Source organism: Ostrinia nubilalis, chromosome 8 (assembly GCF_963855985.1).
Source record: "Ostrinia nubilalis chromosome 8, ilOstNubi1.1, whole genome shotgun sequence".
Taxonomy (NCBI): domain Eukaryota; kingdom Metazoa; phylum Arthropoda; class Insecta; order Lepidoptera; family Crambidae; genus Ostrinia; species Ostrinia nubilalis.
The window spans coordinates 11907982-11920743 of record NC_087095.1 but is presented as its reverse complement, the minus strand read 5'-3'; the positions used below and the strand labels follow the sequence as shown (position 1 = coordinate 11920743).

Sequence of the window (12762 nt, the reverse complement as noted above, 5' to 3'; positions counted from 1 at the left end):
CTCCGCAGATTTCCCCCGGAACTTGTTGCGATCGACACCTCGGGCAAATTCTTCGAAAGAATGTGCAGCTCCCGAAAGTCGCTCCACATAGAGAGCACCGGCGAGACCGACACAGTCAAGCGGCGCACGCGCACGCGAAAACCCCGCGGTAAAAGACGAAACACCATATCGGGCACTGATCAGAAAGAGCTTAGAGAGGCTATAGCTGGGTAAGCTTCTAGTTTGCACCGTACACTCACTCATCCAGATTACATTATCACGTCAATTATCACCTTTATTATCTTTCTCCATTTCCGTTGCAAACGTAGATAATGTAATCTCCCATCAATTCAGTTAATAACCGTTAGGCACCGTAACGTGTGGAGCTTAAAAGTTCAATTAAAATCTTCAGCACATTTTTAACAATTGTCGATTTAATATCTCGTGCTTCTGTGAATACATAATGTTAACATTGGCTGTCGTTGTTTCTTTACTCTATCAATGTTACAAAGACAACCAATCATTTGTGCACTTGAACATTAATAGTGCCATTTGTTCATTAGCTTCATGATTAATTACATCTTTGAATAGTGCCGTTGTTACGAGACAAAGCGGCGCTATTCAAAGATTTTTCAAACATAGGCATTTAGCGTGTGACTAATGCTTTGCTTGGTTTGTTCTATCATAGTGATACACCCAACGCTGTGGCTTCAGAAGAAATCGAAGATAGCCCTGTCATCAGGTCGCGATCTAGTGACTTACTTAAGAAAAGCCCTATCGATCCGGTCGCGAAGAAGGGACACTTCAACAGCCTGAAACAATGGGGCAAAAATAGGTTAAAAATGATCGGGAGATCTCCTAGCGCCAGTAGAGATAGTTTTAAAGACAACTCGAGGACTGAAAAACCTAAGGAATCTCTGTCCCCACCGCGACAAGAGGAAAATCAAACTCAAGAAACAGTGACTATGCGCAAGAAACGTCAAGGAGAAGAAGATAGGAGAACGCATCAAAGATGTGCTTCTTACTCCTCCTCGGAGAAAAGTATAGGTGTTCCTGCCAGTGTACCAACTACAGCGACAATAAACACAGGTGTTAAACTTAGAGCTACGTCGGCTCAGCGAAGACTGAGGCGGTCGGGTGTCGGTAAAGATGAACCCCATTCTTCTAGTGGCAACTGGTCTGCCAGTTCAGAGTCTGGAAGAACCAGCATCGGATCTGAAATAACAACAACTACAGTGCCTCCTAAAAGTACAACATCGGCTGGGACGTCTAATAATTCTCTAAACATTCACGGCCATGGCCCACCCAGTTCAATAATAAGTCGACGAAGATTCCTTAACACGTCTGGTTCAGGAAGTGTGACCAGCGAAGGAACTTTGACTCCCGATATCATACATGACCTACACGAAGATCTCGAAACCAGTTCAGAATTCTCATGCGACACTGAAGGATATTATACATCATTCCATATGGATTCTGGTTTGAAAACTCTAAAAGAAGAAGAAATATCTCCTAGTACTCCAATGCATACTAGTAATGCTCTATCTAATTCATCTAATAGTCAAAACATGACTGCTGAAAATGAATACGAGCTATTTGGCAAAGGTTCGACTAGTACGACCACTAGCTCCGCAGGTACTGTTTGTACAACGTTGATGGCAGCTGGAAGTGATCGCTCATTAGTGATAGGGCCGACGGTACCTGAAAGAAAAAGTTCGCTAACAAAAATAAATCGCAGTCGAGGTAATATTCAAAGTGCTAACGCTAGTTTAGATAGGAGTTTCAATTCATCGTTCGCCAAATCACCCTTCAGTAGTCTGAGATACAATCCAGTTCGAGCTTACAAAGATAAACAAGTTTGCAACAATTCTTCACCTGAAATCAGTGATATGCCTACATCAGCAATTACTATTACGAGTAGCGTAGGTAACCATAGAGAAATTACTGCGGTTGCAGAAATTCACACCGAAACTGAACTGGAAAGTGCCAAGAAAAGTACAGGAACAAGTTCGCCAGATTCTGGGCATAATACATCTAGTTCCCCAATAGAAGATTCTGTATCGAGTGCCCATGGAAAGAACAGCCTTTCCGAACAAGACTACTCCGAGTCTTCGGACTTGGAAGGCACTGACAGAATAGAAAGAATTCGATACAAAACTACCATCAATAGTTCAAGAATACCTTCTCTCTGTGTTATAACGCCGACAAACTCCGACGATGAAAGTGAAGCCAGTAGCAAATCAGAATCCGGTAAAAAACAAGACATAGACAAGCAAATTGAAAGTATTAATAAAAAACAAATTGGACGACCTAAATTAGAGCTACCTGTAGAGGAAAAAACAAAAGAAGCAAAGACTTCAGAGAACGTCAAAGCCAGCAAACCCCAGTCGCAAATTAATTTGAAACCATTCAACAGTTTAATGTGCAAATTAAAAGGAGTACTGCCACACAAACTCTCTAATAAAAAGTCGCCTACTACAAAAGAACCTGAGCTAAACGATGATCTGTATGATACTGGTGATTACGTAACAATAGCTGATGTTAAAAACAACAACCAAAAATCCAATCTCAATAGAGGCATATATGGAAACAGTGATATTGTAGGTAAAAATCTACAGGCTGTGCTCTCTGGGAAGCCAGAAACTGAATACGTATCTCTTAATGAGCTGCCTCACTATTTAAATGTAAGTAAAGATTTCTTAGACCAAAACATGGACGAGAAACCGTCGCCTGCCTTAGAAGAAATTCAAAGAAAAGGTGCCAAAGTTACTCTCGACTCACAAGGGCAAGTTATTTACTCATCAGACACTTTGAAGCGAAGAAAAGGAGCGCATACTACGTTCGAGCCTGGTCCTTTCGTGCAAGAGATCAGTCCAAGAACAGCCGTGATTCAGCCAGAAATGGCTGATGTCGTAAAAATCACAGATGAAACAGATTTCCCGTATGAACCACCGCTTTCGCCGCCAGTCACAAGCAAGCCTACTTCACCGCAGCTGGGGAAGATGATTATCAAAGCGCCAGTAGTTCCAGATGGCCCCATCACAACTGAATACATTCCTTTACCTGCACCGAAGCCTAGTACTATCATAACTGCTGCCCCACTAAACGACTCGCCAGTCCTAACACACAAAACTAGTACAACCAGAACCAATCAAGATCTACCCCGCGTGGTAGAGGCCATCACTAGAACTGGAGCATATGTAAATATACACGATGCAGAGGGTGTCAGCTTGTCACCGACGAAAGATGATTTAGCAGGTAAGAACAAAATCTGTCCGAAATTAGTAACGAACAATATGTTCATTAAAAGTAAATTGCAAAACAGTTTCGATCAGTCTCCCCCGCCTAACGAAGATATCACTCCATTCGTTCCTAATTTTCAAACACCTATGTTGCAAAATAAGAGGCATTTTGAGTTGAATGACAAATCAGGCAGTAAACTTGCTGAAGTCATGAAGATGTTTAGCAATAAATTCAATGGCGAAAGTAACGATGAAGTTGCAAGTCCTAATGATAATATTAAGTATCAAAATAATAAAGTAAAGCGTAGTGATAGCTATAAACTTGCCAATTCGCCATTAATGCCTATAAAGAAGTTACTCAAACTAGAGTCATTTACGGGCAACGCTAAGAAAGTTGACTCTTTAGAAATGATTCAGGCCGAAATAACGGCCGATTTGTTACGTGAACAAATTAATTATCCGCCTACTGTATCGCCTAAACTTAGCCATAGAGATGTGATGAATGATTTAGATAATTGTGAATGTGTTAATAATACTCCATACTTAGATGATAGGTTTGAATCTAAACTTAGTGCATTGGCTCTTAGTCCGTTTACTACGCCTTTGCCCAAACGTCACTCTGTGGCGACTATCCCTGATACCCGGGATACCTCTTTTGATATGTTGACTGCTATCCTTGACTCTGATCCTGATGACCTGTGTATACTTCATTCCCCTCCTGGCTGTCCCCTGTCCCCTTCCAAAGTCACAGTACCTGTCGATAGCTCGAAACATAGAGCTAAAATCTTATCAATATCTGAGTCTGATTACGGAACTGAAATTTGGTAGTTTAATCTATTTTGTTACCTTCACTAGTAAATGCGACTATAATTAAAATATTATTGTGGTATTTTTAGAACGTAGTGTTATTTGATTTTTTTTTACTTTAATCAATTCCGTCCTTTGACAAAATGTACCTTTAAATTTGTCTTCCCTAAATTGTTACTTCTGTGATAGCTTTTTATAATTTTCGTTTACTATTTTAGTTGTTAGATAAGTATATAAATATTTTGTATCAGTATTCTATGAAATGTGGATAGTATTTAATACATTATACATGTTTTATTGTTGTGAAATCGATGCATGGTGGCTTTCTTCACCGCAGAGTGCACAGCTTACGAGTGGTTTACATTCTTCGTATGTAAGTAAGTGCATGGTGTGTTATTCTGTGTGTCTCTATGTGTTTTGTAAATAATGTTATTATAGAACTATTGTGAATTAACGCACTTATTTCATTTGTTATCACTCCTTCATCTATCACCCTCACCTCACTCATTTCAGCACAGCGCACTGGCCTCTGCGGTCATTGGTTAAAATTAAGTTCTGTTCGATAGAACTCTAGGGTCTATTCCTACTTAGATGGACCGTCTATTTTCTCGGTATATGCCAATGGCAGTACAATTTATATGACACTTTTCACATTAGACGGCTACGAATAAATAAGAACAGTGTCAGTCTCTTTAGCGGCCCGAAAAATAAGACGGTGCGTCTAAACGGGAATATGCCCTTACGAAATCTTTAAGTAACAGAACTTAATAATTAGAAAAATAAATAAGTAAACATCACAATGTAAATACTGTCACCAATATCACTGGGTTAAACATAAAATTACTTAACTAACTAATTCGTTGTTGACTCGAAAAGGTCACCATAACACAACTAATGTGGACACTCAGGAACAACTGAGTCACTAATTCAAAGAGGTATCTGATTGGAGGTTCACAGTTTCTCTTAATTGCACTCATCTTACACCGCTTTGCACAGTGAAGGAGAATGCTTCAAAGCGACTTGTTAACAACAAGTTGAAAGGTAAAGTTTTGTGTTGCTTTTTAAGCATGAACTATTTAGATATTATTAGGACAGGTAGTTCTATTCTGGACAAGAGAACTTAAGATTCCTAGTTATCTACCTGTCCAGTACTTACACTACTAACGTTTTTGAGAACTAACAGTAATACTAATAAAGCTTTTTTTGTTATAACTTCGCATTAAAACCAAAATACTTTACTAACAAATTCTTGTGTAGGCTTGCTTGGTACGTAAAGTCTATCTTAGTACTAATATGGAAATTAACTCCAGCACACTAAAATCACCACACAAGCACAATAATGGAGACAATAAAACATAACTTTATTTTTACCGTTTACTTATCAGTTGTAAAATCACCAGTTGCAATTATGTTGACGTCTAAATGAATATTATACCATGCACTTATATTGTGATTGATATTTAAATGCCACTTGTTTGTTATTTGTGTTATCTCTAAGCTTTTGGGATTGGTGCCATTTTGTATTGTGTTATTTATTATATTATTACGTATTCGTATACCGTAGTTCGAAGGCAAACAATCTTATTTTTTAAGACCCAACCATTGTGAACCAAGTTTAGTGAAGACAGATTTCTATTGTTGAAAGTATAACTTCGGATGTAGCTGTATTGTTAGTATCTGCTGTAGTTACTTTGCTTGGATCACAAATGGTTGGTTGTATTTTTAGCATGCGACGAGTTACTCTGCCTGTGCAATTCCAGTATTTTAAAGTCCCCATTTTAAGTTTTAAACTCTTTCTTTCCTCGGGACACAGTTTTGAGAAAATATTGGAATTGCGTTTTTGAGACATATTCAAACTATTATGTACTGTCTATCTATCTGTTTAATGTATTGTTTTAGTATAAAGCTATACAAGTATATTGAGTATTCCGTTAAAAGCTTAGTTGCAAAATATTATATTCATACCTATGTTATACTTAAGGTAAAGTCTTCTAAGGCAGAAAATTTTATTTTACTTTGTTTATATTTTTCAGACTATCGACATTCCAGTGCTGACAAGCCCTACTTGAATATACCGCAAAGCGTAGTCCAAGACAAGGGTCCAACAGTCGACTTGAATGCACTCAACCCCACACTGCACCGCCACCACACCGCCCACCTCCGAGGCAGGCACGGCGTCGTCAACTATGAAGCCACCACTAACCCTCCAGAACAACCCAAATTCTGGACGCTACCCAAAAGAAACACCCTAGAACCAAACGCATCAAGATTCAATTTCCCACCTCCCCGACAAATACACCCAGAACAAAGAATTCCCCCGACCACAACGAACGATGAATCCATTCGAATATCACCCATCGATCCACGAACTACGGGCACTTTCAAATCATCGACGCCTTCGAACAAGGAAAACGTTCTCGATTTTAGCTCAAAACTGCTTTCACCTGTTAAATCTACCATGACCAACGAAGAGCTTTATGCTGTTATACATAAGAGCAAGAAGAAACTCAACATCAAAGACGCCACAGATAGAGCAGAGTCGCCTGCGTTATCTACTATCAGTTTGTCTCCAGTGAGTTCCGAGACATCTCTGTATAGTAAAGGCAGTCAACGATATCCAGAAACAGGGTACCTGGGAGACCCGCGTAGCAGAATGAGTTGGTCTCCGGCCGATAAATATTCAATGCCTCCCGTTGCAATAGGCTCTACCTTTGGTGTCCAAAAACAAGAATCTACTTGCGCAGATAGGTATGGACCTATACCGCAAACTTCGAGACTAGATTTCAAAAAACTGCTCTTGCAACACAGTGTGAAACTAAACACATTGAATCCTCAAACTAAATCTAACAAATTATCAGCAGTTGAACAATTAAAACTATCCAAAGAAAAAGCTCAACCACCTTCAGCACAACCATCTACTAATAGATCACAAATTAACATCCTTGATCTCAGTGGGTCTCCGAAAACTTATAGCCATAGAAAAGTGATTAAAACTAATCAACAACCAGCTTCTCCTGGGAGAACAGGTGCCTTAATAAAAGAACATAAAAATACTCCAAAAATTTTGCTATCTCCCAAATCCCAATGGAGGTTTTCAAGTCCCCGATCCGACGTTCTATCCACTCCAATACCCGAAGCGAACAACGAAGATGAGAACTCGAATAGTTCTGGTGAAAGACACGATGTTTCTCCTAACCCACCGCCAAAAACAGTTCCTATAATTACAAATCAACACTTTGGAGCGCGAAGGAATCTTATACCAATAAACGAAAATGCTTATGAAGTTGAAAACGATTTCGCCGAATCTATTGACCACGGCGTGTTTCCGTTGAATGCAGAATTTGCAAAAGCCCATGGCTTATCTAGGTCGGAAATAATGCAAGCAAAACGAGCAGAATTCTTCAATAGGTCTCCTGAATCGTCGCCTCCTAAGTTTACTTCCTTCAAGAGTCCCACGACGGCGGGTCCGTCGGCAGCGAGCTCCAGGAGCAAGACTTCTCCGGAAAGGGGGAAGACTTCTCCTACCACTTTAGAAACGGCATTATGATGATTTCCATGAATTAAGAAGTCGGTGCTTTAAATTTTTGACGCTCGAGGATTTCGTTAATATGGCAATGAAATTGATAGAAGCTTTAATCTAGTCTTTTCTTGCTTGATGTGCCATTTTTGAAGGCACCAGTGGCGTATTCAAGACCAGTGATTGATTGAACTATTGAAAAGAATGGCAATCAGCTCAAAATCATTTTAATGCTCTAATGGGGCCAATTTTGTTTGTGTAATTGATATTAAAATAATGTACAACGTCATGGTTATAAACTAGTAAGTAAGTATTTATTGAGTACATGATAGGTACTATGTAAGTAGTGTTTTGGACTTTTTCAAAGTTTTTAAGTTATTCGGAATACAATTTTAATTAAATGTGTTGAATAATAAACTACGTTTTGTTATTATCAACCCGTAGATTCGATAATTAACTCCAAATAGTCAAAAGCTTCCAATGTCACAATGTATAGTCTCTGTAGTCTAGTGGGAAGACCACCTGCTTCAGACCCAGACGTCCCGGGTTCGATTCCTAGTGGGGGCAAAATTTTCTGCTCGGCAAGGGCTTGTACTAAGTCCGCCTGGCTACCTATCACTACGCACTTGTCACTAATGGCTGCTAATGTTAACTCGAGTAATTAGCCAGTCAATAGCTTGGTGGCTTGATCCATACTCGGACTTCATGGTCCAGTGCAGTCTTCAGCTTCGACTACAAAGTAGGTAATGCTTGGGTTTGATTCTCACTCCCGTATTCACAAACGATGCTTGCTTAAGTGAAGCAGCAAATCGAACGCACAGCGTTGAATAGAGCTCTGTGATTGGTTCGTGTATGACCCTGTGCGTCCACGCGCTGACCTCAGTAATGTTTGTGAATACGGGCGTCTGTGTAGGTCACACAAAATGTAGGTTTCTTCACAATGATCAAAAGCAAAATGCTTGAAGTCTATGTAAATAAATGTCATGACGTCATCTTAACTTCTGTCATAACTTCTATGACATTCACCACCACATTTATAGGTAAATAGGTATGAATATGTTTACATTTTGTACAAGTTTCCGAAGAGTTATCATGTTTGCTGATTTACTGAATAAAAAAAATACGAAATGAAGTGCACCTCAGCCTCAGACTCAAGCGAGACCTCAATGAGCACCAAACGCTGCTCACTGAAGCTCCGAATCCTCACCCTGGTATTGACTACTGCAGACTTGATCAACGAGAGAGCGACGCCTACAATGGGGATGTCACACGCGATTATATCGCCTATAGCAATCTTCACTACGTACATTTTCGTCGGCATCTTCGTTGTAGGAGCCGTGCGTCAAAAGTTTGCCTCGAAATTTTTACAAACCTATGCACTGTTAGCCTGCTCAGCTCTCCACATGTACCTGTCTATAGTAGTCTTCAGAGAGCTTCGACGCCAGCTGAATAACGATCGGCCTGCTGCAGCAGGTCTGGTACTGAATGGAGTGCTTCCTATGTTGTTAATCTTCGTATTAGTCGCAGACCTCATAGTCATATTGCTATCTGATCGCACAATAGCATCTCCGGTGCTCCCTGGAAATTCACGACAACCAACGCCTGTGGATATTCAAGGGACGTAAATTGTATTTTTATAGGATTTTTAAACAAAATGTGTAGATAGAACCAATAACTTTTGTGTAATGAAATAAATAGCGTGCAAAATATTTTTACAAGTAGATTAATTATTACTGCAATCAAAGTCAGTCTAATGAGTGTGAACCAGATCTATGAAGGGTACATCAAACATCTGAGTGGGAATATAGGTACTAGGTACTGCTTCAAAAGATAATTTATGTGACAAGAAAAAAAGGTTTCAGAGAAATTTAAGTGTTGTATGAGCTTCGGCCAAACCAACGCGGATCGCCGCGTTGCACGCGTTGGTTTGGCCGAACCTTTATAATTATGATTTCTCAGAGATCCACTTTCCCTGTAGACACTTAATAAAACTACACTTCCATTCCCCTGAGATATACTTTTAATTATTTATTTAAAGCTAGTGCTTAACTCAGTCAGCGGCTGAGGTATGGGAGAGTTTTGACATGAATCGTAATATAAATCTGAAGTCACGCTGACATTTGACGATACAAAAACACCCTCCAGTGCCTCTCCGGCTCTCCCACACCTTTGGCACCAACTAAGTTACTATTACTGTTATAGTTCTTGTGGTTCTAGTGCTTAACTCAGTGTCATTGAGAACATATTTCATCAAAAGTAGTGTGAAAAGTCTCGAATAGATGAAAAGACTCGATAAAGAGCGGACACTAACAAAATTAATAGGGTATTGTATAAAAAAAACAGTTTATTTTAGAAAAATGTATTTATTTTACATTACTTAGTAAAACTACCTTATTTTAAAAATATATAATCAATCAATCACACAATAAGACCACATTAACAACGAATATGGTGGATTTCAACGTCTTACAAAACTAATTTGTCAGTCTAACACCATCAATACTTGCAGTAAATTGCTATTCCACAGGTTGGCACAACAAAACAAAATGAAAAATTTGTTAACCTTTACCTCTCTTAATCCTTCAAACTTCACGAATCCAGACACAATAGATAGGTAATCAATTGTTACGCAGTAGCCGGCTACCGCTTGGGACAGGTTGGCACAACAAAACAAAATGAAAAATTTGTTAACCTTTACCTCTCTTAATCCTTCAAACTTCACGAATCCAGACACAATAGATAGGTAATCAATTGTTACGCAGTAGCCGGCTACCGCTTGGGGGCTGAGAGGTTAAGTATTTTTTATATAAATCATCAAACTAATATCAATTCCGGAGAAATACACCCAGCTTCATTTAATAATCTGACAGGAGTGATCTTAAAGTATAATAAAATTAATTAGCATTAAAACTATAATGACAATATATTTTAACTTAGTCAAATCCAGTATTCAAGATATTTTAACAAAATAACACAAATAGTAGACCTGACTATGTTAATTACCATTGAATGTGGTATTTTTCAAACATGACATGGTATTTTTTTTACCATAGTACAGAACACAATTTCACACACTCACTATTTGTTCATAGGAGGTCCATTCATTAGAGGTGGTCTCATCTGACCCATAGGTCCCATGGGGCCCATCGGCCCCATCATAGGTCCCATCATTGGTCTCATTCCCATCATTGGCGGCATAGGTCCATGAGGCCCCATCATCATCGGCGGAGCCATCGGTCCTCCTGGGCCCATAGCAGGCGGTGGTAACATGCCCGGTGGGCCTCCCGGCGCAGGAACAGGCGGCCTGGGACCACCAGGACCCATCACAGAAGGATCCCAAGGTGGAGGTATAGCTGCTCCCTTAGTTCCGAACGGGTTTTGAGCAATTTTGCCCGCTTTGAACGCTGCTGTGGTAGCGTCGATGAGATGTTGTGCTTGCTCCGCCATCCACTTTTGATAGTAAAACTTCACGTTATCTTTATGTTTTCTTCCTGTACAATGAGTTTTTCTAACGCTAGGTGAATCGTGCGTTAGATATGTGTCACAATAATCACAATAGTACTTTGGCATTTTTAATTTACAATCCTAGAATTTCACGAAAATGCTTGAAAACACGTTCTTGATGATTCGTTTGCCGCACACAAGCACAGATTAAAAAGTATGTGCACACAAGAGAAGACAGTGAGTGACTGAGACTGTGACACACAGTGACAGATGAAAGTGTGTTTATATCTGTGGTATTTAATGTGGTGTTTTATGATTATGTTGGCAATAGTGGTCCATACATACAAAGACCTTATATTTCATTGAGAATGAGCACTCGGCATCCAAAATGGCAAAATTGTAAAAATACTCTAGCAGTTGCCCATGTTAAACCTCGCTTGGTAAAGATTTTTTATAGAAAGACAGAAAGAAAGAAAAAATGTTTATTCAGTATCATCGACAATACACTTACAATACTTATTATTATTTAAAGGCACTGGGTCTCTATCAGAAGGAACTCTAGGGGTGGAATCTCCATAGGCGTGGGTTAACGGGCAAGGAGATAATATCTTGGATGGTTGACAATCACTTTTCCTACAATTTAACGTTCCACCAAACTCAATACGCTTTCAAAGATAACCTCGCAGCCGCCTGCTCACACTTGACATGACACAACTGATTGACAGTTATCTTTTTCTGCGCATCAGTCGGGTGTTACGTTTAGGAATCACAAACCTTCCGCTCTACAGATTTATACAGATAACATAATATTAAGATTGGTACTATTAATCATCAATAATAATTTGCAGCATCTGTGTCCGGCGCCGACATATTAATTATAGGTTTAAAAAGGACCTCTTTCTTTCAATCTCTTGTTTATTTACCTGTAAATGCACTAGAAAAATTGTTTCAGTAATGAAGTTAAAGACCTGAGTATTGTAAATTATTCAAATATTCCTTTTTATTTAGTTCCAAGGTTTATTTAATTTGTATTAAAAATGCAAAATTAAATTATAAATATTATAATAGTCAGCAGTTCGGCACTATTAGTTTTATAATCTCTGGTCGGCCAGAAAAGTTTTCATTTTATTATGTTGGTATTTTCTTCTTCTTCTTTTTTTATTTTGGTAATGCGACGGCTTGGTTTTGAGAACCATGATTTCGCCAATGTCATGTTGTTTTTTTTTTTTGGTTATTAATATTATACTGTAGGTACTAAATTAAATAATGGCTTCAATGGTGCGTATTTGAAGCACACTGGTCCATTCGTTCCTTCTGGAACAGACTAAGGTCAAAGACCATGCTGCATAAGCATGCTGTTTTATCCTTAGTCTGAGGCATGCTGGTATTTTATGTCGACGTCACGAGCTTATGACACTTCCACTATGGTAGGGCTGCCAGTTGACAGATTTGACCCCGTTTATGGGGAAAATAAAGAGGAATAAGATATTCTGCTTAACTAATAACAATTTAAGTTGTTAGATGTTTAAGGGGTTGCATTTATTTTTCTAAAAAGAGTTTTTTTTATTATAATGGTAGAAAACCACATTGAAAAAAAAAACATACCTACCTGTTATTTAAACATTTTTATAACATTAAATTTTATATTGATGTTTCACCTTTATTCATCACGGATTTGTTAAATTTAATAAATATAGATTTTTAACACTTGTCAGTAATTTATACATAAATATATGTTACGGTCAAAGTGATAAATGTGAAAATTACTAATAA

At 38.7% G+C, this 12762-nt stretch overlaps 2 protein-coding genes across 2 annotated transcripts in view; one reads left to right on the top strand and one right to left on the bottom strand.

Annotated features, from left to right (window-relative positions):
- Positions 1-7962, top strand: part of LOC135073964 (uncharacterized) — an 86448-nt gene extending 78486 nt beyond the window's left edge. The window contains exons 5-7 of the mRNA XM_063968235.1: positions 9-209; positions 668-3237; positions 6062-7962. Coding sequence (XP_063824305.1) covers positions 9-209; positions 668-3237; positions 6062-7575 — 4285 coding nt within the window. The 3' untranslated portion in view covers positions 7576-7962. The remainder of the gene's footprint in view (positions 1-8; positions 210-667; positions 3238-6061) is intronic.
- A 1926-nt stretch (positions 7963-9888) lies between these two features.
- On the bottom strand, positions 9889-11250 carry LOC135074213 (U1 small nuclear ribonucleoprotein C-like). The gene has a single exon (XM_063968512.1). It carries the CDS (start codon positions 11113-11115, stop codon positions 10624-10626), a length of 492 nt encoding a protein of 163 aa, XP_063824582.1. The 5' UTR covers positions 11116-11250; the 3' UTR covers positions 9889-10623.
- Between the last annotated feature and the right edge of the window lie 1512 nt (positions 11251-12762).

Bases quoted from the DNA above. Each gene is read 5' to 3' on its own strand.
- LOC135074213 (XM_063968512.1), bottom strand. From the start codon at position 11,115: ATGCCAAAGTACTATTGTGATTATTGTGACACATATCTAACGCACGAT.